This window comes from Danio aesculapii, chromosome 12 (assembly GCF_903798145.1).
Source record: "Danio aesculapii chromosome 12, fDanAes4.1, whole genome shotgun sequence".
NCBI lineage: Eukaryota > Metazoa > Chordata > Actinopteri > Cypriniformes > Danionidae > Danio > Danio aesculapii.
Genome location: NC_079446.1, coordinates 45,076,463 through 45,102,617, shown reverse-complemented (window position 1 = coordinate 45,102,617; position 26,155 = coordinate 45,076,463). Strand labels below are relative to the sequence as shown.

The 26,155-nt window shown below is 33.1% G+C and overlaps 2 protein-coding genes across 4 annotated transcripts in view; both read left to right on the top strand.

The window, feature by feature from the left end:
* Positions 1–6,806, top strand: part of LOC130238115 (uncharacterized) — a 91,578-nt gene extending 84,772 nt beyond the window's left edge. Inside the window, exons 59-70 of the mRNA XM_056469022.1 lie at positions 274–326; positions 403–444; positions 789–812; positions 953–1,000; positions 3,450–3,488; positions 3,597–3,626; positions 3,733–3,866; positions 3,963–4,259; positions 4,346–4,441; positions 4,525–4,663; positions 4,753–4,835; positions 6,549–6,806. Coding sequence (XP_056324997.1) covers positions 274–326; positions 403–444; positions 789–812; positions 953–1,000; positions 3,450–3,488; positions 3,597–3,626; positions 3,733–3,866; positions 3,963–4,259; positions 4,346–4,441; positions 4,525–4,663; positions 4,753–4,835; positions 6,549–6,629 — 1,066 coding nt within the window. The 3' untranslated portion in view covers positions 6,630–6,806. The remainder of the gene's footprint in view (positions 1–273; positions 327–402; positions 445–788; positions 813–952; positions 1,001–3,449; positions 3,489–3,596; positions 3,627–3,732; positions 3,867–3,962; positions 4,260–4,345; positions 4,442–4,524; positions 4,664–4,752; positions 4,836–6,548) is intronic.
* Positions 6,807–9,223: 2,417 nt separating this feature from the next.
* LOC130238665 (sushi, nidogen and EGF-like domain-containing protein 1) lies at positions 9,224–25,899 on the top strand. Of its 3 annotated transcripts, none has more exons than XM_056469752.1 (11): positions 9,224–9,257; positions 15,932–16,010; positions 18,159–18,254; positions 18,353–18,379; positions 20,821–21,225; positions 21,347–21,480; positions 24,083–24,379; positions 24,833–24,928; positions 25,012–25,150; positions 25,237–25,319; positions 25,537–25,899. In XM_056469752.1, exons 3-11 carry the CDS (start codon positions 18,203–18,205, stop codon positions 25,615–25,617), a joined length of 1,314 nt encoding a protein of 437 aa, XP_056325727.1. In that variant the 5' UTR covers positions 9,224–9,257; positions 15,932–16,010; positions 18,159–18,202; the 3' UTR covers positions 25,618–25,899. The 3 variants fall into 3 exon arrangements, with proteins under 3 accessions (XP_056325727.1, XP_056325726.1, XP_056325728.1); XM_056469751.1 differs by lacking the exon at positions 9,224–9,257 and adding an exon at positions 15,680–15,763; XM_056469753.1 differs by lacking the exon at positions 9,224–9,257 and adding an exon at positions 15,681–15,763 and having other exon boundaries at positions 20,845–21,225.
* The last annotated feature ends 256 nt before the right edge of the window (positions 25,900–26,155 follow it).

Sequence of the window (26,155 nt, the reverse complement as noted above, 5' to 3'; positions counted from 1 at the left end):
GTCCATATTTGATCCAACGTTGGGTTATGACTAACAGTGGGTTATGATTGTTATTTTTTAGATATAAGATTTGGATTCAAAGATTCATTTAAAGATTCTAAAAATCTCAATGAAACTTTAAAATACTGCCAGTTTACAAACGTATAGAAATAATATCTGATGCCTGTTTCCATTGTTCCAGGTTGCCATCGCTTCAGTGAGAATTAATGATTCTCTGATTACAAAAGACGGACTCCAGCATTGTGGTTTTGATCTTTAACTTTTCATCATGAGCTTTTCTCTGGTTTTACACCATCTTCTGGTGTTTGCATCAGTCCTGGCTCTGCGTAAGTGTTGTTACCATCTGTTTGATTGTCAGTCCTAAATAATGTGAACCAATTAAACAAATGTCTCTGAATTTAGTCATTTCTTTCTCTTTAACAGTCAGAGCGCAAACAACAACAGGTAATAATGGACCTTTAAAAGTCTTTTCTCACAAAAAAAAACATGCTCACACTTTATTTTAAAGTACAATTCTCACTATTAACAAACCATTAGCTGACTTTTAGCTTAATAAACTTAATTAACTTAACGTAATTTGTTGCATATAATTGTTACGGTATAGTTAGGATTAGGTATTTGTACGATTAGGGTTGTAGAATACAATCATGCAGAATATGTGCTTTTTCAGTACTAATAAAAAGTTAATATATTCATGATAGGCAGGTAATAAGCCAGTAGTTGATAGTGAGAGATAGTTTCTAAGAGTTTTTTAAAATAATTTTCTTTTAACTGTCTTTCTTTAACAGACACTACAACAACATCAATAATAGGTACTGACAGACCTTTGAATTAAAACCTAATCTGAGTTTTAGTAGTCCATATAGTTTTAATAAGCATATTTAATAACAAAGACAACTACACTTTATTAAGTGAATGGTATTTAATATTGTTTTTGTGTTTTTTCTTTTAGGATCCACTACGAAGGAAAATACATCACAAGTCACCGAAGTTCAACCAGGTAAGTAGTCATGAGTTACTCTATATACAGTATGTTAGTGTAGGAGTGGAGACAAAATAAACATAAAATGATATCTACAATGAAAAATTCTGAGAAAAATAAATATATATTATGACTGGAAATATTATTGACTGCTCATGTAAGACCACTACAATTATCCGTCCAATCGTATTCTGTCAAAGATGAATCACTTTCTTCCTAAAAGTGCCTGACTCAGAGTAGCAAGTAAACAAATCGTAGATGAGTGAATTTTAATTCACGTTCTTCCATCAAACTTCCCATAATAAAGATGAAAAAAGAAAACTAGTGGTTTCATGAGGTATTTAAGCACTGTAAAAAATGCTGGGTTCCACACAATTGATTTGTGCTGGCACAACATGAAGGAATTGAGGGTGTACTCACACTAAGTACAGTTGCCTTAAACCGTGCCGAAGCACGCTTGTCCCCTCTCCACTCTCACCTGACAGCCTGCACTCACATTGCATCCGAGCCTGAGCATGCTTACGTCATCGGCTCTCGCTCAGCACAGTGGACATTTCTTTAATTATATCATTTTTAGTCGTTTGATATGCAGTAACACACAGTCAAATATTTTGCTGAACAGATCAGCCACTTTTGACGCTCATAAACAATCATAAAAGTCCTCAGTGTTAGGCAAGCTACTTGAAAAATGTAGTGAGCTAAGCTATTAGCCACTCTACTTAAATATAGCTTAACTACACTACAAGCTACCCACTGTAGCAAGCTAAGCTAAAAGCTACATGGCAAAAGTAGATCTAAGCTACATTTAAGCTATTTTTACAATTTTCATTTTTAAATCGAAGCAACTTAAATCCAAGTCAATCATATCTTAGTGATCAATGAAACTGTCAATGAAACATATATGCATATATATATATATATATATATATATATATATATATATATATATATATATATATATATATATATATATATATATATATATATATATATATATATGCTAAAGTATTTATTGAGCACAGCATCAGAAATTAAGTTATTGCATCTTAACATGTACTTCTAGAGGTACGGTCACGAGGAATCCTGCTTCAGAAATAACTCCTCTCCCTCAGTCATTTTTCCATCAAGCAAGTTTCGGTTGGCGACATCGCCAACCAGAGGTGACAGTAACGCACCAAAAACTTTGTTGTCGAAATCCGTAAAACAGGAAGAAGAAGAAATCTTCATTCTCGATTTAACATAAAAAAAATTAAGTTGTCACAAAAAAATCTCAAGAATTGTGTTGTTTCAACTCATTTTAAATAGGTAGTTTGAACAAGCAGCAACAATCCTTTTTTATTTTGAGTGTAGCTAACGTCCAATAAAATATCATATGTTGTATGTTATAGACAAATATTTTAATTGAATGTTTTTACGTTTTAATAGCTATAACAGCAATAGACCCAACACTTTCAGGTAATAAAAATCCCTTGAATGACAGTCAATAGTTTCTGCTTCCGCTTATGAAATATCTTTTTAAATGCCAGTGTTGGGGAGTAGCTATAGCTACAAGTAGTTCAGGTACATGTCTATCTACAATTTTCAGAGGTGATATTGTGATTATGATGATATACTGTAGCTTTCCCAGTAGTTATCTACTCTTTCCAGTACACTGCTACTTGCTGGAAATAACTTGCTTGCCAACAGCTACATTCCATTTAGTGAACCTGCAATAGTCCGAAGCAGCACAGTGTCATATTCAAGATCACATACTGCAATAGTGTATTACAGCCATCTAGTGGTAAATCACACATCTTATGGTTTTACACATATTTGTTTATTTCTATTTTGTAAACCATATTTTTCAGTAAGAACAGCTGAAATTCAGTACATAAAGTAAACTGTTGGCAATTGAACTGAGGTAAAAACATTGTTTTTAAGTGCTACCGTGTGCTTAAGCTTATGATTACCGATCTACATTTGTTCCGACTTTGATGCTTAACAGACTGAGAACTTTAAAGCCTTGGAATGAAATATTTAAAGTACCAAATATTTAAATAAAATAATTAATATTTAAAATACTGTTATCTGTCTGCACTCAAAGAATGATTTTAGCTGCTTCTTCAAACTATTAAAATGAGCTGAATCAACACAATTATGTTGAGTTTTTTGGGGGACAACAATTGTTTTATGTTCAATCCACTTAAATTTGTAAAACAAAGCTAGGTAACTTAATCGATTAGTGTTGTGACAACATAAAGGAATTGTGTGGAGCTCTGCATTTTTTACAGTGTCTGAAAAAAGCTTCAATGTTACTACCTATATACAGTAGGAGGTTACTTTGTAGTGTAGCTGCTGATATTTAAAAGTGTAGTTTAGGTTTCCTGAGTGGATTCTCTAATAATAACACATGCAGAATGGAAAACCGTACTTGTCAAGAGAGTTCATGAGTTGTTTAATTGCATTTATATCCATTTTATTGTTTCAGACACCACCAGATCAGCCACTACACTGATGACCACGTCAGGTAATAAATCTGCGAATAATTAAAGACTCATCACATTGACCGTACAACACATTATTAAATGCTCTTTAAAATAAATTGTGTTTTATTATTGAATTCTTTTTTTAACAGTCAATACAACAACAGCAACTGCATGGGCAGGTATTTGATGACTTTTTATTATTTTCAATAGCAGGAATATGAGTTTATGAGTTGTATAAACATCTCTCATCTACATTTGTATTTTTGTTGTTTATGCTCTCGGCAGCCCCAGAGATATTCTATCAATTCGGCTCATCAGTGGGAGACGTTGAACAACTTGAATTTGACAATGACTCCTTTCAATATGTGGATTTCTCTGCTCCATTTACATACTTTGGCCGCAAGTACAACAGCATATATGTGAGGATTCAGTTCCACTGCTAGTCTAATATGAATGCAAATGTTTTGGTAACTGGCGCATATTCTGATTTTGATTTATTTATTTATTTATTTCAGGTTAATTACAATGGACTCCTTACATTCAACCAGTCTTTAACAGAATCTCACCCTGTACCCTTTCCCACGTATGGAAATGAGGATTACATTGCTACTCTCTGGACTGACCTTGATGACATTGGTATTGGCAAATATTGGTATCAGGAGTACACAAATGGAAGTGTGCTCGACCGCGCCACTCGGGATATAAACCATTATTACCCAAACAGGGGCTTCGCTGCTTCTTGGGTCTTTGTTGTCACGTGGGACTATGTGCTTACATGGGATATGGATGCATATTATCGTCATTCAGACCCAGTAAAAATGATCTATCTTTCTCTCAAAGCATAATACTCAAGGTTGTATAGATTATGAATCGTAATTTTGTTTTGTTTTCCTTTCAGGCAATCACATTTCAAGTGGTTTTGATTTCAGGAGGTGGTTTTTCTTTCATTCTGATGAATTACGGTGACTGCGCAGCGATAACTTATCCAGTGGAGGTAAAAAAATATAAAAATCACATGATTAAATAGTGTATATTAACTATACGTATGCATAACATTCCTTTATATTGTTTTTATAGGCTGGATATGATACCATAAACTCCACTGACTACTATGTTATTTATTATCATTCTAATGGCTCCTCCATCACAAACCTCAAAAACACGACTAATGTAAATGTTCCTGGCCGTTGGGCTTTTCTTGTGAACAATGGGACAGGTAGGACTCACGTCAAGATTGTGTGTTGCCACTATAAACAGTTAATCATATCATCTAATTTTATGCCTTGTGTTTGTGTGCCCTTGCAGAAAACGTCATAGGACTTCAAATGAAACTTAGCTCATTTTTAGACCTAACACAGACTCAAAACATGGAGGGTGTTTTACAGCTAGTAAGTCAAAGTTTGTATGTGTGTGTGTTTGTGTGTACGTATATATTATTTTATTGAGGAATATCAGCACAGTCTCATTGGAGAAATGTGTTTCAGTTTGATTGCAGTTTATAGGTAACACGAACACCAGGGGGCAGAATAACACCAACAATTTCTGTTCCTTTGCACGCTATTAAAATATTTACAGGGACATACTACTGATAAACAAATTATTATTTCCATGCAGTTCTTTGCACAACTCCATAAAAATAACAGTCAAATATATTAACAATGCCTTTGATTTGTAATGGAATGCATTTCCAACTGTGTAAACAACTTTGACGTGCTCAGTTCACATAGTTGATCAGTTTGTACTGTGCGATGCTCGAGTTCAGGTCTAAAGAAGCACAATTTCACATAACTGATCAAATGTAAATGAAAACTCTTTAAAGCAATGTGGTGGCAGTAGACTTTTCGCTTATATTTGCTTCAGAAAACACTATTGGTTGGGTTTAGGGAAGGGTGTGATAAACCCCGCCTTATTGTGTACAAGAAGAGGACTCAATATATATATATATATATATATATATATATATATATATATATATATATATATATATATATATATATATATATATATATATATATATATATATATATATATAGTGTATTTATAGAGTGTGTATATATATATATATATATATATATATATATACACACACACTATATATATGTATATGTATATGTATATATATATATATGTATATGTATATATATATATATATGTATATGTATATGTATATATATATATATATATATATATATATATATATATATATATATATATATATATATATATATATATATGTATATGTATATATGTATATGTATATATGTATATATATATGTATATGTATATATATATATATATATATATATATATATATATATATATATATATATATATATATATATATATATATATATATATATATGTGTATATATATGTGTATGTATATATATATATATATATATATATATATATACATATATACATATACATATATATATATATATATGTATATATATATATATATATATATATGTATATATATATATATATATATATATATATGTGTATATATATGTGTATGTATATATATATATATATATATATATATATATATATATATATATACATATACATATATATATATATATATATATATATATATATATATATATATATATATATATATATATATATATATATATATATAAAATAAGTAACGTTTTTCAGATTCGAAAAAACATTCAGACAGTGCCCTCTAGTGGATTTTTCACCTAAAACATGCAACAAATCATACCTGGAGCAACAAATTTTATGTTTTACAAAAATGTGGACTGAGGCACATATTTCCAATGAACCCAGCCTGATCTTGTGAGGAAAGTAACAATTTTACAATTTGTCAGTTTAGTGGCTAATTCGTCCAAAAATGTATGATTTTTAAAAAGAGGTGTGGCATCCAACCCTGTCCCTAAACCCTACCATCACTGGAGGATGAGCAAATCTTACTAAATGAATGAGATTGTACGAATTCATACTAATTAGCCACTGAATCAAGTTACGAATTGCTGTGAGAACGTGTTGATGAAACTGTAGTGAATATCCTGATAATCAGTAATAGTGCTAATGACAATAATACTTTGATCGTCTGTCTATCTTTGTTTCAGATTAATCAAGAGCTGGTCTGCCATGGAGTGCCAAGTTACTTTAAGCTGAAGTTAAGAAAGGTCACAAAGCTAAAGCCGTAACACATTAAAACGCTGAATGCTGTTGCCTTTATTAGTGTAGCGACTGATAAAAGAGAAGAATGTCACAACACGGGAATGGAAATCGTGTGATTTTCCTTGTTTCTTTTTCTCACACATGTGACATAATCATTGAAACCTGATTCTGATTAAATAAAATGATATATGAGAACGAATCAATTCATAGAACATGTTTTACATGTTTCTGTGTTCATTTAACTTGTGTAAAGTTCAGAGTTTCCATTTTTTTTCTTTTTTGTTTGTTCATCTATGAAACTCAGAGTTTCAGGGGGGTTAAGCTAATCAAACTCATGATCTGTAGTATGTGAATGATGAAGTTAAACCTGTTCTTTTTTTACAGCTCCATTTACCAGAAGCAGTACTGCGTCATGACAAATATTCCTTCACATAATTTCCTTATTTACTGTGTAAACTGTTACCTTAGCATTTTTAGTGGGTTATTTTTAATGGGTTTTTATTTAATGGGTTTGATGTCAAAATACTGTGGCTTTTGATTGATGTCAACCACATGCAATACTAAAACAGTTTGATGTCAAAATACTGTGAATTTTGATTGTTGATTGATTCCCAAACTTTGTCAGCCATAAACAATACTGGAAAATGTTGGGGGGGTTTTTTTGTTTTCTTTTGTTAAATCTGTTATCTGTGACAATAGAAAAAACGTCAGTTCCAAACCACAATTTTAATTGTCATTCATGCATTATGTGCTCAAAATACGCGAAGATATTTAGAAATTGAGAAATGCAAGCTTAATAAGTGTAATTAATAGTGTAATTAGTTTGTTTTTTTCTGCACAACATACAGTATAGATTTGTAGACTTGTCTGTAAAAACATACATGTAAATTAGCAGTTTTCCATATTTTGTGATTCCTATTTCATTTTAACCTGTTTATATATGCTTTTGAATTGCATTATGGGACTATAGTGACTTTTATTAGCATTTCTTTAATAGTTTAAAGTGATATATTGTCTGGGTTGGTGTTGTAAATTACGCAGCAAAAATCTTGTAATAAACTGCCAGTACATTTTCTGTTATTTTACAGACTCATTTCTCTATATATTATTATTTATACATTATTTCAAACTTATAAAATGTCAATAAAAGTCACTTAAACTAAAACTGTAGAGTTGAATTTTAAATATCAAAAGTTGACAGAGCAGAGATCAAGCTCCCATAGTGCAATTCACAAACATAAATAAAAGGAAAACACTTGTGAATCACAAAATAAGGAAACAATTTTTTATAGTCTATATATCTTGCTGCTGCCGTCTAGATGATATGATTATTGATCCAGAGATAATAATAATGCAGATACTGATATCGTACTCTTGTATTAAACAGAATACTTGAAAAACAACATTAAGAAAAGTGTACATTTGTGATGTATTTTAAAGGGGACCTATTATGCAAATATAACTTTCATAAGGGGATTAACCAGTTATGTGGCATCAGTAAGTGAATATAAGCAGCTTCTAATGATACAAATTGATTAATTCTATTTATAAATCACACTTGATAAAAACAGAAACACTTTGATTGACATTCTCCATTTGTATGTGTCATCAGAGGGGGAAAGTCCCACCCACTAGTGACCATCTCGCCCTCATTAGCATAGGACGTCAGTCTTGTTTTTACATCTGCCACTATGCTGACTCACAGGCATTTGTAGCCCCGCCCACTTTTAAAATAGAGCACGATCTCATTTGAATTTAAAGCGACAGTCACCAAAACGGCACAATTAGGATCAAAGCCTAAAAGGGGTAGTTAAAAAATATTCTTTGTTTGTGATTTTGAGCTGAAACCTCACATTCACACTCTAGGGACGTCAGAGATGTATTGTAAAAAGGGGCAAAATAGGTCCCCTTTAAAATATATATTTTTAATAATTATTATTATTATTATTTCATGTTATAAAAGTTTAGTTACTATACTCTCTAAACTATTCCACATAAATCCACAGATTTAGAACAAACATCTGTTCAGAGAAAATTACCGCAGATACACACACAGACACATATATACATATAATTGTTTTTTTACTTGCATGGATTAATAGTAAAAGCACAATACACTAATGCAGCCTCCATCACAGTTTTCGTTAACACAAACCATTAACACTACTAGCGTAATAAACTACTAATTTACTAAATTACTAATTTATTTATTAATATTTAGTAAAGTAGAAGTTGGGTTTAGGTTTTGGGTAGGATTATGGATATAAAATACATACTTTATAACTACTAATGAACAGTTAATATCTTAATAGGCAGGTAATAAGCCAGTAGTTAATAGCATGAATTGTGACCTAAACTAAAGTGTTACCCAGTTGTTTACTTCTTTCCCATCAACGGAAGTGAAGAGATTTTGAGTTGTCTTTTATGCTCATGAGTTATTGTGACTGCTATGACACACAATCTTCTGCAGGTACAGTAAAATATATCGTATGCATTAATGCGTCACATTCATTTCTCTCTTCATATTTTTTTTTCCTTGTTTGCAGAGGCTGGTTTTGACTACAGTGATTCTTAGGTCAAATAAAAGAATAAGCCGCAGTAATGTACTTGTTACAGATTCATGGCCTTCAGGGTGGATCGAAACATTCTACAAGGTACAACATTCTCGATTCAAGCACACACTTGGTTTTATTCCTTTCTGTTTCTCTTAAATATCATAGGTGTTAAAAAAAGGTAACAGCTAATCCATTTAAGAAACAAAATATAGTTGCATTTAATACTGTAATTAACTGATAATTCAAGAAAGTTAGTTTTGTCAGTGTTTTATTTCAGCTAGAACAGTAGAGGAGAGCAGGGACTAAAGTATCGCCAGACAAAAGTAACAAAGCTATTTTATCGGAGCCCTCACAACATTTGCTTTCCAGGCTATAACAGTAAATTCTGATGCAATCCTTCACAATTTCCTGTAGAATCTACAGTAACTTAGTCAGTAAATCAATTTCAGCAAAAAAAAAAAACTGTATTTACATTTATAGCACCGTTTATCTTGGTGTATGTGTATTTACAGAATTTACTGTAAAATATACAGTAATTTTAACAATGCGACTTTAAACTACAGTAACACACTGCATTAACTGTCCTACAGTAAAATACAGTTCATTTTAAAGTTAAATACTGTGTAACTTACAAAAATTGTTAACCGTGTTAATGGAGCTGCCAAAAATAAAGTGATTCCATCACTGTGTCCCGCGGTTAGCTCCAAATTTCAGTTTTTAGGTGCAGAAAGTAAATTATAGTGGTGATTTTTACCTCATTACAAGTCATGTTTAAAAATAATGATCAATCTGCAGGTTTAGTGCAATGACACATCCTTAAGTTTGTTTTTTTTCAAGTAAATCAGGTTTAAATGGGAAGAGTTCCTTACCTTTTGACTTCCATATTAGAGTTTGCAGTGTTTCAACTCGGATGTTTCATCAAATTAATGCATAAACATCTACACAGACATCATCTATATACTATATATCTGCAGTTTAACTATGTTTATATATAATGTCTCCAAATGCTAAAGCTATTAGTAATCAGTTACTAGTTAACGTAACTAGTAAATAGCTAATAACCTTAACATTTCTGTTGATTTTAATGCTATTTAATTAGTGTAAAAAGTGCTATACAAATAAACTTGAATTGAATATTGCCAATAATAATAAAAAATAATCTAAATAATTATTTTTTATTTCTGGGCTTATTTTGAAACAGTTTAAATTTAAAATGAAAGTGCCGTTTAATATTTTTTTGCAAAGGTAAAGGACAAAATATGTTTGCAGTTAATATATTAACAAGTAAATCTAGCAAATGTTGTTACATTTGACCTACCAATGTGTTACTTTTGACACTACTGATGGGGTCAAACGTAATGTGCTATTATGTAAGTATTTTGAAGTTGTTCTTGTGCAAAATACCATCTGATATTGATAGACCATGGTTATGCTTTTAGTAACCACAGCAAAAATACATTTCTCTGTAAAATATTATCTTTTAAAATCATCCTCTTTGAAATGAAAAATGGCCACCACAGGCTCGATGTGAAAACGTACCCATGTCTACATTTCTGGAGAGCGCGAATTCTGTAGGCAAAGTACGTTTGGCTGCGTTTAGTCTTTACAACAAATGCTATAGGGTGGTATTACACCACCAACAGCTTCCGTTTCTTTTCCCTGGTGGGCTGAAGTGTATATTGCGCCATCTGGTGGATTTATGAGAGGAGAGGACACGCAAGAGAAATTTGAGATCATCAAAAAGTATACACAGCAACATCTGGTGGGGTGGATTTGCACAAACAAAAACTGCAAGCAAACGTACCTCCGGTTATATATTTAGTGTCTCCAGAAATGTAGACCTGGGTACGTATCCCTAACGAGCCTGGATTGAAACTGGTACTTTCACCCATGCTCTCCCCTAATGAAGCGGAATAGTCATGATATCAGCCTCAAATCAATAAATCATACTTCTATTAGAGCCTACATCTTACAAGTTGTTTGTATTTAATGCCATGTTAGCTTCCATTTTCATTGCGAGACAATTTACAGACATTTTTTGCTAGTCTGTATTTATTTTATTTTATTTTTTTTACTTCATACAAGGAAGTAAAAAATACGCAACAAATCCAGGCATTAATGCTAGAAATGCTGCCAATCCAGTATCTAGTTAGCTGCATAACATTTTTCAGCTTTGACAAATTCATGTCAAATTCTTCAACTTTTTTTTGGCAGACCAGCATCTGAGGATAAAAAAAAAAATCTCACTCTGCAGGTTGTCACATGCAAATAACATCATGCAACAAATCACACTGCAAAACATTTAATGACAAAAAGTCAAGACAACAAAATACTTTTTGTTGCTTTAACTTATTTTTAAGCTAATCAGGTTTCAACTATTTTTTAAAGTTATACAATGTTTAACTTGATATTGGTGTCAGTGTGATTGATGTAAGCTGTAATGACTAGAAAATAGACCAGTCAGCAAGATTACAGTGTATGACCTAATTAAATGCGTCTAGATCGAGATTAGCTGCTATTTCCTCCTGTATAGCACAAGGGTGGAAATTACAGGTTACTGAACACACATTGACCTTTTGCGATAACATTCTCCGATGAACATTCTCCGATGATAATCAAGAATACAGTAAAACTATAGGCGGTTGGAAGTTGATAGGGATGCACCGATACCAGTATCAGGTGTCGGGTCGATACTTGGTTAAAATACTCATACTCGTGTCGGACATGAAAGGCCGATACCACGCACCGATACCACTCAACAGTTATTCACTGATGTGATGTGTTGTCCTACCTGACTTCAATGTCCTAATGTATTAATTAGCTTAATGTTTTATATATTAATATTAATAATATATAAAAAATTTAGTCCTTATAAACAATCCCTTTATAAAATACATTATTAACGAATCTTATGCTACTGAAGAATTAACCGAATATGAAATATGATCCTTGCATAATGATCAAAGCTAAACAAGCTAGCACTCATTTTATATATAAACTATAAATAAAAAATGAAAGAAATTTTAAGTAATGGAACATTATGAGGCTAAATAAAAAAAGCACCTTGTCAGATCTGCACATCACTGCCTGCACCGCGTGCATGTCAGTTTACAGCTCCTGTAAAGATCAGACAGCATATACAGATCACACAATCTCAATAAAAACAATGTAAATGTATAAATATTTCGATATCATTAATAGAATATTTATAACGACATGATTTTGCTTTTGGTGCTCTCTTTCTCTCTCTCTTCCTCCCTCCCTCCCTCCCTCCCTCGGCAGTTGACAACGAGACATGCTACATTTAGTTTTTATTGTAAAATATACATTATAACCCAGTGCACAGTAAAATATTTTTTAAATGGTTTGCCTATTCATAGCGTATATAACTGTTAAGCTTAAATAGGCTAAGCATATTTTTATTAAACACATTAATACAAACTAACCCTTTGATTTTTTTTTTCTGTATACTTTTTATCAGACGAAAAATGCAATGAATTGTTTATTTTGGTTTTCATTTTATTGTAATTTATAATTAGGCTACACAACTTCTACAGAACACTCCAATTGTGTTTACAGATAGACTGTCTTTTTGGCTCAATGACATTTATGCCTGTTCATTTCAGTGCAGTATTTTGACAAATTTCGCAAAGGCTTCAGCTATTCTATCAGCTGGTACCAGCCTCCGTTTTGCGACTTGACTTATGTGACGTCTGTATCGATGTCTGGATGACAGCGAGAGAGAGATCAGATCAGACCTCAGATTTGATGTGTGGCCGCACGTCACAGTTACTTTACAGCAATTATTGGCTCCTCTAAATGAACTCTTCATTTGATTCAAAGCCGAAATATTGCCAGACAGACAAAGCAACTTTCAGTCTTGGAAGAGAGCGGCTTCTGTGATAAAAGACGCACACACACACACATACACAGGACACACTCTTGTAGGCCAATTCATTATTGATTTTTTTTTTTTTTTTTTTTTACATTAAACGCATAATAATCAAGTGCAAAAAATAACTGAACTTCGGAAAAAAAGTTATCACTGCGGTTGCCGCGATGGTTGCTTTTCTCTGCAGTTAGCTTGTCAATGGCGCGGCATTGCTAAATCACTACTGTTTTAATAAAAATAAGATTATTTATTAATAAACAATGTGGGATGATGGTCGCGTGAGTTTTAAAATGAGAGTATGCGTTGCGTATTTATGGCTATTGATCTCATCGACCCTCGACCCACTCATAGTTAAACATCAAGTAGCTGACTTTTTGATTACCTGACCAGCGAATCAAAGGCAGGACTTGTGAATATGAAAGAATTGCACATAACAGGGTTTTATGCATCCCCAATATGCAGACTCCATAAGGTAACGTTTGTGTAATGGACGCTGAACGTCGTGGACGCATGCAAGCGCAAGGATGACTCATCCTTTAAATGTCCATGACTAATCGGTAACAGATAACGTCTATGGATTTGCAGGGTTATCAACAATATGTGTATATTTTTGGCTAGGAACAGCCTTCTGTTAAGGATTTTTGTGTTCATCCTTGTTACAGGCGAAAAAATAAAAAATAAACGAACAAATAAACTTAATTGAAACCAAATCTATGAAGTATCGGTACTCGGTATCGGTGAGTACACAAATAAAAATACTCGTACTCGTATCGGTTTTGTAAAAAAGTGGTATCGGTGCATCCCTAAAAGTTGATAAACATTTTTTGTTGTTCTTACATAGATTTAATGCATGCTGCAGTACAGGAAGAGTTGAGACAACAATAATGCACTTATGAAACATTTTGCATTGGCTTTGCTTTAATATTAAAGTTGATGTTACATGATCTGGTTTAACAGCAAATTGATAAAATTGAGTTGTACATTTAAAATTGTAATTAGTTGAAGTCAGAATCGTTAGTCCCCTCTTTCTCTTTTTTTTAATTTTCTCAAATGATGTTTAATGGAGCAAGGAAATTTTTACAGTATGTCTGATAATATTTTTTCTTCTGGAGAAAGTCTTATTTGTTTTATTTTATCTAGAATAAAAGTAGTTTTTATTTTTTTTAAACAATTTTAAGGTCAATATTATTAGCCCCTTTAAGCTATATATTTATTCGATAGTTCGCAAAACAAACCATTGTTATATAATAACTTAATTGCCTAATTACCCTAACCAGCCTAGTTAACCAAATTAACCTAGTTAAGCCTTTAAATGTCACTTTAAGCTGTATAGAAGTGTCTTGAAAATATCTAGTCAAATATTATGTACTGTCATCATGACAAAGATAAAATAAATCAGTTAGAAATTAGTTATTAAAACTATTATGTTTTGAAAAAAATCTCCTCTCCGTTAAACAGAAATTAGAGGAAAAAAATACACAGGGGGGCTAATAATTCTGACTTCAACTGTATATTATTTTATTCACAGTGTTTCACAAACGCTTAGTAAGAGATAGTAAGAAATCAGTACACTAAAATATTTGAAACAATATTAAATTGCTTTAGAAAGCAGAGTGTTTTTGTGACCACTTAAACGTACATTCTTCTGTTAAACACAAGACAAGATATTCTGAAGAATGTTGTAAACCAGCCGCCGTTGACATGATATAAGAACGAAATATAATATGAAAGTCAATAGCTGCTGCTTTCGAGCATTCTTCAGAATATCTTCTTTTGTATTCAATAGAAAATAGAAACTCAAACCTGTTTCACTGAACACAAAAGACAATATTTACTACAATCCCAGGCACTTTAAGAAATATTTGCTGACATTGATAAATGTATTGGCACATTTGTACGCACGAAGAGACTAATTAAACAATCTCTATTGGCATTGATGTTTCAATAATGAATTTATAACATTCACACAACATTTTTATTGCACCAAAGGTTATTTATAGTGGAAAAAGGTTTATTTTAGATTATTGTATGCACCATCATTTTCAAAAGCCTACGTTTTCTCAGTCCACACTCAACATGAAAACGCCACTTGATCCACTTTGATCAGTGTTTTCAAAAAGATACCTTTTCATTTCCTAAAAACGCTGTCTCAGTGTGGATGGAAGGCCAAAACAGTGAGAAAAATGTGCAATTTTAAGCAAAAGCATGTTAGTGTGGGACATGGTTTATACTGAAATAAAATAGTTTAAAAGATTTACAAATTCTTTGTAAGTGGATGCAAAAAAATGTGGATAACCTGAATTTAAACAAACAAATTAAGTTAAATATAACTACATTTAATTTGTTTGTTTAAATTCTGCCCATATAAACTGTTTGCAGTAATCTATAAAAAAAAATTGTAATTCCAATGAATATATATATATATATTTCAGAAAACGAATGGCAATCTGCATTCTTTCCAGAAAAACAAGTCATGCGACTGATCTATTTTTTTTTTCCATTCGTTGTGATCCTCATTCTGTTCATTCCTTGTTATTAGAGTAATTATCTATAACAGTAAAAAAAAGTAACAATACAACATCGCTGTTGCTATTCTTTGTAAACTGCTCTCTCGGGGTGTGTGATAGATGATGAGTAACTATAAATCACTCAGCAAACAGTACTGTGGTCATAACATTGTGCTGGATTATGGTTTCATTTGGATACACTAAAGGTACTGAATCGTGTACCACAGTAAAAGCTTTTAGTATTTTTGTATTTTCATTTGCATGAGATTGCTTTTAGGAAGTAAAAACTTTAGTTTGGTTGATTTGAGATTGCATTGTTCTTGTTTAGTTTATTTTGGCAGTGATCCAACAAAACATATTCTCTTTTGCTCCAGGAGATGTTGTGCCGGGACATAAAAATCTGTGAAACTTCCTCCTAAACTACAGCAGGTGAAAGAGCAGCTGAGAAGAAGGGTAAGTGGAATATTACACTCCGCAAGCAATATTCTCACACCTTCTCCTTTCTTGTGTCATGGATTGAATTATAGCATTGTTGTAACAAATGGTATACAGAAACAAATAAGCCAATCAGGTAACATTTTGTTTTTAATAAAACAGTAATGCATGTTCCTTGATCAATTGCAGTTTTTTTATTGATAAACTTCTGAAATGATCATTTTTGCAAAATGTGGAAGTCTAGCTTTCTGGAAATAGTGAAAGTATTTAAAGATGCCTTAAAATCTTTCCAAACATTTAGAATATTGTTGTATTGCTGTCTTCAGTAGCCTAAAATGTGACTCTAAAGAGACAGATATTTGAATTCAAAGTTATTTATTCAACTATTTAATTACTAATAAGTAGGCCCACACGGAATCTGTGCTCGCTGATTTTTCCGCAGATTTTTGGCCAATCATTGAGTCTATTTATTTACTCGTGTAAATGTGTGTAAATTTATATTTATTCAGTTTTTAAATTAATTTCAGTAATATTATTGACTAATATGAAAATGTTCATATGATTTAATTACAATACAGTTTGTAAAGTCATACTTTCTGTATTTTAGTAGATAGATTATATGGGACACTTGCTTTGTTTACCAAATACGTGGATCTAATTGGATTTGCATTGTAGACATTAAATAAAAGTTTAAACGGTATTATTCTTTATTTCATATATTAAGTTTTTAGTTAAGATACCTAAAATCATTCCCAAAATCATTCTGCGTGAATCAAATTCTGCGCAGAAATAGCAAAACATATCCGCAGATTCTGTCTGGCCATACTAATGAGATATTATTGTTTATATACACAGTTGAAGTCAAAATGATTAGCCCTCCTGTGATTTTTTATTTTCTTTTTTAAAAATGTATGTATATTTATTTATATAATACATTTCTAAAGTAAGGATAATACTTTTTTCAGGAGAAAGTTTTTTGTTTTAATTAGGCTAAAATAAAAGCAGTTTTTATATTTTTAGAAACATATTTAAGGTCAATATTATTAGCCCCCTTAAGCAATACATTTTTTTGATTGTCTACAGAACAAACCATTGTTAATTACCCTAGTTATGTCTTTAAATGTCACTTTAATAATATATATTATTGAGTTTATAGCAACATACGTGCGACAAAATAATAAAAATAATAAAAATAATAAAAATAATAAAAATAATAAAAATAATAAAAATAATAAAAATAACGTGTGATAAATGCAGCGCATGTTTTCTGTTTGACCTGTGGCTTTGCCTGCCTGTAGTTGGAAAAATAGTCTATGCAGCTAGTAAAACATTCAGCACTAACTGGAAATGATGAATAAAATGGTACGGATGGTAAGATCATATAAATAATGATTTAATTTGATTTATTTTTATTTGAAAACCAAGAAAAAAAAAATTGTAAAAACATAATTTGACATTAATTCAAGTCAAGGTGAAAAAAAGGTTTGCTAAATATATGGTGGGTTGGGGGAACAAACAAACAGAAGAAATGTATTCGTCTTCAGCCAAGTTCTTCATTGTGCTTTGACCAAGATTTTTCATCCCTATAAAACAATGTTATGTTTCAGTTTTTTATTGCGTGTCTGTGATTGTGTTATGCAGTTTCTTATGTTGTTATGCAGTTTCAAAAGGCAACATTATTATAATTTAAGGTGGATTTACAACCACAAAAAATGCGTGATTAATCGCAAGTTAACTATTGTTGTTGTTGTTTTATTATTATTATTGGCGACACAGTGGCTCAGTGGTTAGCACTGTCACGTCACGGCAAGAAGGTAGCTGGTTTGAGTCCCGGCTAGGTCAGTTGGCATTTCTGTGTGGAGTTTGCATGTTCTCCCTGTGTTGGCGTTTCCTCCGGGTGCTCCAGTTTCCCCCACAATTCAAACACATGCGCTATAGGGGAATTGAATAAATTAAATTCAAATAAATGGGTGTTTCCCAGTACTGGGTTGCAGCTAGAAGGGCATCGGCTGTGTAACATATGCTGGATAAGTTGACAGTTAAATCCACTGTGACGAGCACTGATGAATAAGGGACTAAGCCGAATGAAAATTAATAAATGAATTATAATTATTATTATTATTATTATTATCATCATCATTATTATTCAAATCTTTCTGATTACAGGATAAGACCTTTTACATTCTGGATTTATTTCTGACTGCATCATCATGTTTCTGATTTCGTCGCATCTGTTGTTGCTCTTATCACTCCTGGCTCAATGTAAGCATTTTTGTTTTATCATCAATCGTAATTTGGCAAAGGAAAATAACTATACAGTGTTGTGTTTTTGAATGTAACCATCTGTTTTTCTTTAACAGCCAGAGCACAAACAACAATGTTTCTAGGTAAATATTGAATTATATCTAAACACCTCAAACTGCCATATGAAAGCTTCTTAGTTGACATTGATGGTTTCATGAAGAACTTTTAAAAAATGCATATATTCAGTTCAGCTTCAGAAAAAGTTTCACAGTAAGAAGTTACTTTAAGAAATATTCACTAAAAGCCTGTAAGAATGGAAACTATATTTTTTAACATTTCTAGTTGAATTTAGCGAGTTGGATAACACACATGGAACATTTTAGTCATGTACTTCTTTTTTTTTTAAGGTGCGTGATGCGTTTTTTTTTTTTTTTTTTTTCAGATTTTAAATAGAACCAGATCTGGTTTTTAAAACATTAACTAAAATGGCATAGCACAAACAGTGTAGACCCTCCCACACAAATGAAGCAAGACCCCCTCACTAGGCATGGGCTGATATAAGATTCTGATGGTATGATAACCTTGGATAAAAATTTCACAGTATTTTTGTATTATGATTACTGCTCTAAAATATATAATTTTTAAATGTCTGGTTAAAAAAAAAAATCCTTTTGAACACAATATATTTTATTTTGAGAAACATTTAAAATATATTGAAAGAGTAAACATGTCAAGCTAAATGAATCATTGACTTCTGCTGTCTTCATTTGATTCAAAAACAGATTTCTTTACAATTTAAAACAGCATCTTTGGATATCTTTTCTGCTGAAGATACTGCTGTCCTAAAAACAAATGAACAAAAAACCCAAATAAAAAAAATTGTACATATACCTTAGGATTGGTATTGCAAAAAATTTTGACAGTTTTAAAACCTTGACTTTTCCAAACCGTGGTATACCTTTATAACGGTTATCGTCCCATGCCTACCCCTCACTGTATAATCTAAATGAGTGCCATGATTCCACATAGCCATTTATAGTTTATTTCACATAAAATATTAGACTGCTTTATAACAATGATCCTTGTTTTTTTTGTTGTTTTTGTTTTTTACAAATAGTAATACAATGAAATAATGCACAATTAAACAATAAAAAGCTTGTGAAAGAATCCAATAAGCATTGCCTGAAATCTGATGAGTGCACTGGCATTCAATGCTGAGAATAGCAAACAATGTTTTTAAATTTTATAAGGAAGTTGAATTATCAGGTGTTTGTTACCCAATATGTTTATGTAATAGCCTACGAGCATGCGAATCTCTTTGCCTGTGTGCCGATTTCCTCTGCTCGTGCACAAAACTTCTTGCACGCCCCCTCAAATATACGCAGCTCAAGCGCAGATCTTCATGTGCGCTCTCAAATAAATGCTGCTGAAGTGCGATTTAGTGTGTTTATGTATCAAGTATGTCTCCAACATTTATTAGATTTGCTAGGAATATTTATGAATGTCTCCAACAGACCTACAGAGCGGTATTAATGCGTCCTGAAGTAAAGTGAAACGGCTATACGTCATGTTTGCTGGCTTCACGCATCATGCACCTGTAAGTCAGCCAGTCAGTCAGCACGTGATCTAAAAGGGCTAAATAAATAACGCACAGCACTACTACGGTTACAGAAAAGTTCACGCTGTTATAATTCACATACCTTTTAATACATTTTGGTGTGATTGATTCCCACTATAAAAAAAAAAACACGACTGAATGTTTTGAAGGAGAAGCTGTAATGCAGCCGCGGCGGGATGAATTTTGGCGTGGTGCCCCGCCATGGAAGAATGAATGTAGCGTACTGTACCGAAACGGTGATTCATAACAAACCACGAGTAGTTTGAACCGTTCCACCCCTAGTAAACATTGACTTCCACAGTATTTGTTTTCCCTACTACAGTATAATGGAATTCAGTGGTTACAGGTTTTCAGCTTTCTTCAAAATATCTTCTTTAGTGTTCATGTGAATAAAGAAAATCAAAAATGCTGACTTGTGAGTAAACCACCATTTTTGGGCGAACTAACCCTTTAAGTCAATAAGGTATACGAGGCTAGTGTGAAAACATTAATACCTGGATGGAATTGCTCTGTCCTAACATGTGGCTTTTCTCTCAATATGATGCAATACATCTCAATAAGGATAACTAGACTTGTTCTGTGGCACAAGTTCTCTACTTGACTGTAAAGAGCTGGCATGTATGGCAAGAATGTTTAGCTTACCTGTCAAGAATAAACAAAGCAACTCTGTCTTGATTAAAACCCAAACAAACACTCTATTAAATTCCTTTATCTTATAAAAACACCACCAATGTTTCCTTGTTTTAGTCTGTCGTTTGTATTTCCATACTTTGGCTTTTCTAATGTGAAAACTCCCAAACACCCTCTGGCTGAGCCTGCCTTCCACAGTAGACACTCCCCAGACTGCTGTAAATGTTTTGATACTACCCAGAAAGACTAATGTTTAATCTTTTGGGGCGGATTTGACAGAAATCTCACATATTTCACCTTTAATGTTGCTTGTGTTGTATCCACCAAATACTGCAGACACTACAGAATCCACCACTGTAGACCCCACTTTAACCTCAGAGACCACCACAGAAATCCTCACTACAATCCCAGAGACCACCACTGAAACCACCACTATAGAAACCACGCCAATTCCAGAGACCACCACAGAAACCACCACAACCCCAGAGACCACCACTGAAACCACCACTGTAGAAACCACTACAATTCCAGAGACCACCACAACCCCAGAGACCACCACAGAAACCACCACAACCCCAGAGACCACCATAGAAACCACTACAGAAGAGACCACCACTACCACAGAAACCACAACAGAAGAGACCACCACCACAGAAACCACTACAGAAGAGACCACCACCACCACCACAGAAGCCACCACTGAGGAGAGCACCACCATTGCATCAACAACTGCATGGACAGGTATTTACTGACCTTTTTAACAGTTAAAATGGCAATCACATCTGTATCACAATAACTATAAAAATCTTGTAAAAACTGCTCCCATCTCCACATGTGTTTTTGTTGTTTATGCTCTCGACAGCCCCGGCAATATTCTATCCATTCGGCTCAGCAGCAGGAGACACTGGACATCTTGAAGTTGGCTATGAGTCCTATGAATATGTGACCTTCTCTACTCCATTTACATTCTTTACCCGCAAGTACAGCAGCATTTATGTGAGAATTCAGTTCCACTGCTTGTCTAATATCCGTGCAAATGTTGTGATAAACTGGTTCATATACTGCTGATGGACTTTTAATCAAAGTTGATTGTTTGATCATTGTGTCAGTAAGCCAGTTCTGTGATCAGTAGTAAATCTCCAGCAGGTGTGCTTCAGATGAAACCGTTTACCACACGGAGTTGTAGTTCACCAACAATATATCATTTGAGCGTCGATATCTCAATCTGCGTATACGCAATAGTCCACAAAGCCACAGTTCACACATGAGATTTGTAGTGTCATTGCAGAGTTTTACCATATAATGCAGTAAAAGTTGATCATTTGCATGTGTTTTAAGGCCTGTGAGTGTGTGAGCATTTCAAGAGAGTTTAAAGCATTCAGTCATAAGAAATTGTTCCATCTTAGGGCTCGGAATGAACCTTTTTGCTTGGAAGCAATGGTTATCCTAATTTTAAAAATGTGGTCGCACCAGCCAAAATTTAGTCGCTTTCACCAATAATTATGTGCACCGTTACTACAAGTTTTATGGCCCGTTTCCACTGAGTGGTACAGTAAGGTATTGTACAGGTCACCTTTATCAGGCTTGCGTTTCCACTGCTAAAAGGGACCCAATGGTAAAAGGGTACCAATGGTACTCTTTTGGTTGGCGTGGGGTACGACAGAAAGTTTCAGTCAACGTCATTTTCGCTTGAGAAAATGTCCACAGTAAAGCTGTACGGGTCGTTCCATATCTTATGAGAAGCACTTCTTACAAAACAGATGCTTTATACACATAAATACTTTTGTATTTATGTGTAAATGTTTATTACTTACTTTTCTATGAACATATTTTGATTATTACTGCTGATCAATGACTGTAATGTCTGCAATTATATACAATTAATAAATAAATGCAACATATATGAACACATACAGACCCTTACAGTCTCCGTTATGTTACCAATTACAGATATACTATACACAGCATACATTTAGTCCTTATTTAGGTTCAAAAACAACACGAAATATAGCCCACAGTCAGAGCAAACCTCTCATATGTGTCTTTAATCTTCAGCAGCACATGTAACCTCGCAGCACATGTAACCTTTTTTTTTTTTTTTGCAAGTGTTGTGAGAAAATGCAGCGCGTTTAGTAAATTGTTTGCTTTGTGAGAAAATGCAGTGCGTTTATTTCATTTGTTTGCATTGCAGTGCTGCGCATCGATGGATTTGCTCTTCAGTGTTTGAACTCTCAATAATGAATATTAAACCACACTGAACTAAACTGAACTTCAACACTGAAAACTGGACTGACACTGTTTCAATTTACTATAATCTTCTATGTAAAGCTGCTTTGACACAAAAAATGCAGCACGTTTATTTCTGTTGTTTGCGTTGTGAGAAAATGCAGCACGTTTATTTCTGTTGTTTGCGTTGTGAGAAAATGCAGCACGTTTATTTCTTTTGTTTGCGTTGTGAGAAAATGCAGTGCGTTTATTTCTTTTGTTTGTGTTGTGAGAAAATGCAGTGCGTTTATTTCTTTTGTTTGCGTTATTTATTTTCTTTGTTTGCGTTGTGAGAATATGCAGCACGTTTATTCCCTTTGTTTGCGTTGTGAGTAAATGCAGTGCGTTTATTTCTTTTGTTTGCGTTATTTATTTTCTTTGTTTGCGTTGTGAGAATATGCAGTGCGTTTATTTCTTTTGTTTGCGTTATGAGGAAATGCAGCGCGTTTATTTCTTTTGTTTGTGTTGTGAGAAAATGCAGCGCGTTTATTTTCTTTGTTTGTGTTGTGAGAAAATGCAGCACGTTTATTTCTTTTGTTTGTGTTGTGAGAAAATGCAGTGCGTTTATTTCCTTTGTTTGCGTTGTGAGAAAATGCAGCACGTTTATTTCTTTTGTTTGTGTTGTGAGAAAATGCAGTGCGTTTATTTCCTTTGTTTGCGTTGTGAGAAAATGCAGCACGTTTATTTCTTTGTTTGCGTTGTGAGAAAATGCAGCACGTTTATTTCTTTGTTTGTGTTGTGAGAAAATGCAGTGCGTTTATTTAATGTGTATGCATTGTGAAGATATTCAGAAGGTGTGCTGTCAAACGGATGGAGATCTTTTCTTAATTTGCTGGCTTTTTTTTGTAATTGCACTTTTTCTTAAATTGCAGCACATTAAGCTCTCTCGGCCACTGTACATTCATAATTACAGAAAATGTAATTAGACGATAATGAAATTAAAAAATCCATTCTCAAATAATGGCAGCTGTTTGCATAGCTTCTTAGTGAACTACTGCTCGGTGTTGCTGCTACATCTGAAAGCATGTGAATTACCACATATAATAACATGTTTTTATTCATAACTTCAGTCAAGTGAAGCCTTCACAGTGAATCAGTGAAAGCAGTTAAATCTTCTGTTTATAATGCAACGCTAAGGGGTTTCTTCTTTGTGTGTGTTTGGAGTTTCCACACAAGGGCACCCCCTGGCCTTCAAAGGAGATTTACTAATAATCACATAACCGTGCTTCCCTAACAAGATGTGCATGACAATCACTGTTTTTAATTAATAGTGATTGTGAGTAACTTCGATTTATTGTGCAGGCCTAATTTAAACAGATTTCTTTTATTTTAGGTCAATAATAATGGACTCCTTACGTTCAACCAAGCTTTACCAGAAGGTCACCCTTATCCCTTTCCCTCATATGGAAATGAAGATTACATTGCTGCGCTCTGGACTGAGCTTGATGACATTGGTTATGGCAATTACTGGTTTCACGAGTACACAAATGGAAGTGTGCTCGACCGAGCCAGTCACGACATAAACCGTTATTTCCCAAACAGGGGCTTCGCTGCTTCTTGGGTCTTTGTTGTCACATGGGACTATGTGCTTACAACAGATTTCTATACACTTAACAATCATTTAGCACCGGTAAATATAGTACAGCACAGCAGATTATGAATTTTTATAATATAGTATACAGTGGGTACGGAAAGTATTCAGACCTCCTTAAATTTTTCACCCTTTGTTATATTGCAGCAATATCCGAATATCATTTAAGTTCTTTTATTTTTTCTTCATTAATGTACACACAGCACCCCATTTTGACAGAATACAGAATTGTTGACATTGTTTGCAGATTTTTTTTAAACTGAAATATCACATGGTTTTTCTTTTTTTAATAAATCTACAAAAAATGTTATCAATTCCGTGCTTTTCTGTCAATGTGTGGTGCTGTGTGTACATTAATGAGGAAAGAAATGAACTTAAATTATTTTAGCAAATGGCTGCATTATAACAAAGAGTGAAAAAATTAGGGGTGTCTAAATACCTTCCATTCCCACTGTAGACTATGAATGATGTTGTTTTTTATTTGTTTTATAGGCAATCACGTTTCAAGCAGTTTTAATTTCCGGAGGTGGCTTTTCTTTCATTCTAATGAATTACGGTGACTGTGCTGGTACATATTTTCCAGTGGAGGTAAAGCAATCACAGGATAATAACAATATCTCTAATATTGACTGTGTATGTATATCTAACATTAATTTACATGGTTTTAATAGGCTGGATATGATACCATAAACTCTACTGACTACCATGTCATTCATTATGATTATCCTGGCGACTCCATCACAAACCTCAAGGACACGACTAACGTAAATGTTCCTGGTCGTTGGGCCTTTCTTGTGAACAATGGGACAGGTAGGACTTACTTAACATTGTCTGTTACTATAAACAGTTTATTCATATCATGTCATCTGATGCCTTATGTTTGTGTGTCTTTATAGAAAACGTCATAGGACTTCAAATGAAACTTAGGTCATTTTTAGACCTAACACAGACTCAAAACAAGGAGGTTGTGTTGCAGCTAGTAAGTCACTTCTCATAAAATCCTTCTGTAGAGTCAAATTATTGCCTTAGAGTAAAAGTACAATCCTACATCTATGTCTGGAAATCGACTTTATCATGTTAAAATCTTAAAGTGATTTTTTTTTTAACTCAACAACAAGTTAAATACGATGAAAAAAACTATACATACATTTTTATTTGCCTGAGAATTTATTTAATTTATTGATTTGTTTCTGTAGATAAAGGAGGAGCTGGCCAGTCAAGGAATGTCAAGTTCAGTGGGGCTGAAAATAAGAAACGTCCAAAGGACAGGGCCTTAATACAAGAAAATGATATAAAACAACTATAAAAGTTGTTGCCATTAAAGATGTATGCACCAACATTGCGGGAAATGTCACTACACAGCAGCAGAATTTCTATATATTCTCAACCTTCTCATAAATGATCAACACACAAGTATAAATGAGCACATTAAATTAATTATCTTCATTGATCCCCTTTTTTTCTACTATCAATACTGCAAACAAGTTTCAGGGAAGTGAACAAATCAAACTAACCTGTATAATATGTGAACAATGTCATTAAACCTGTTCTTCATCCAACAGCACTGTTTACTGGAATCAATGCTCATCCTTGACAAAAAAAAAAAGTTGCTAAAATGTTGTAGCTGAACATCAACTGGCAACAGCTTCTATATTTAATGTATTGACCTTATTCTACAATACAGAAGTGTGCTCTGTTTTTGCAATTATTTTAGAACTTCTCATTCAGTGGCCAGTGGGGGAAATAATCAAGCAGCATAACAAGCTGTTTTTAATATCTAAAAATCAATGGAAGTGAATGTGACCGGAAGTTTAT

Coding starts and splice junctions, on each gene's coding strand:
- LOC130238665 (XM_056469752.1), top strand. CDS start 18,203: ATGTTTCTGATTTCGTCGCATCTGTTGTTGCTCTTATCACTCCTGGCT. Junction 24,929..25,011: donor GTACATATTTTCCAGTGGAG/GTAAAGCAATCA, acceptor TGGTTTTAATAG/GCTGGATATGATACCATAAA. Junction 25,320..25,536: donor AGGAGGTTGTGTTGCAGCTA/GTAAGTCACTTC, acceptor TTGTTTCTGTAG/ATAAAGGAGGAGCTGGCCAG.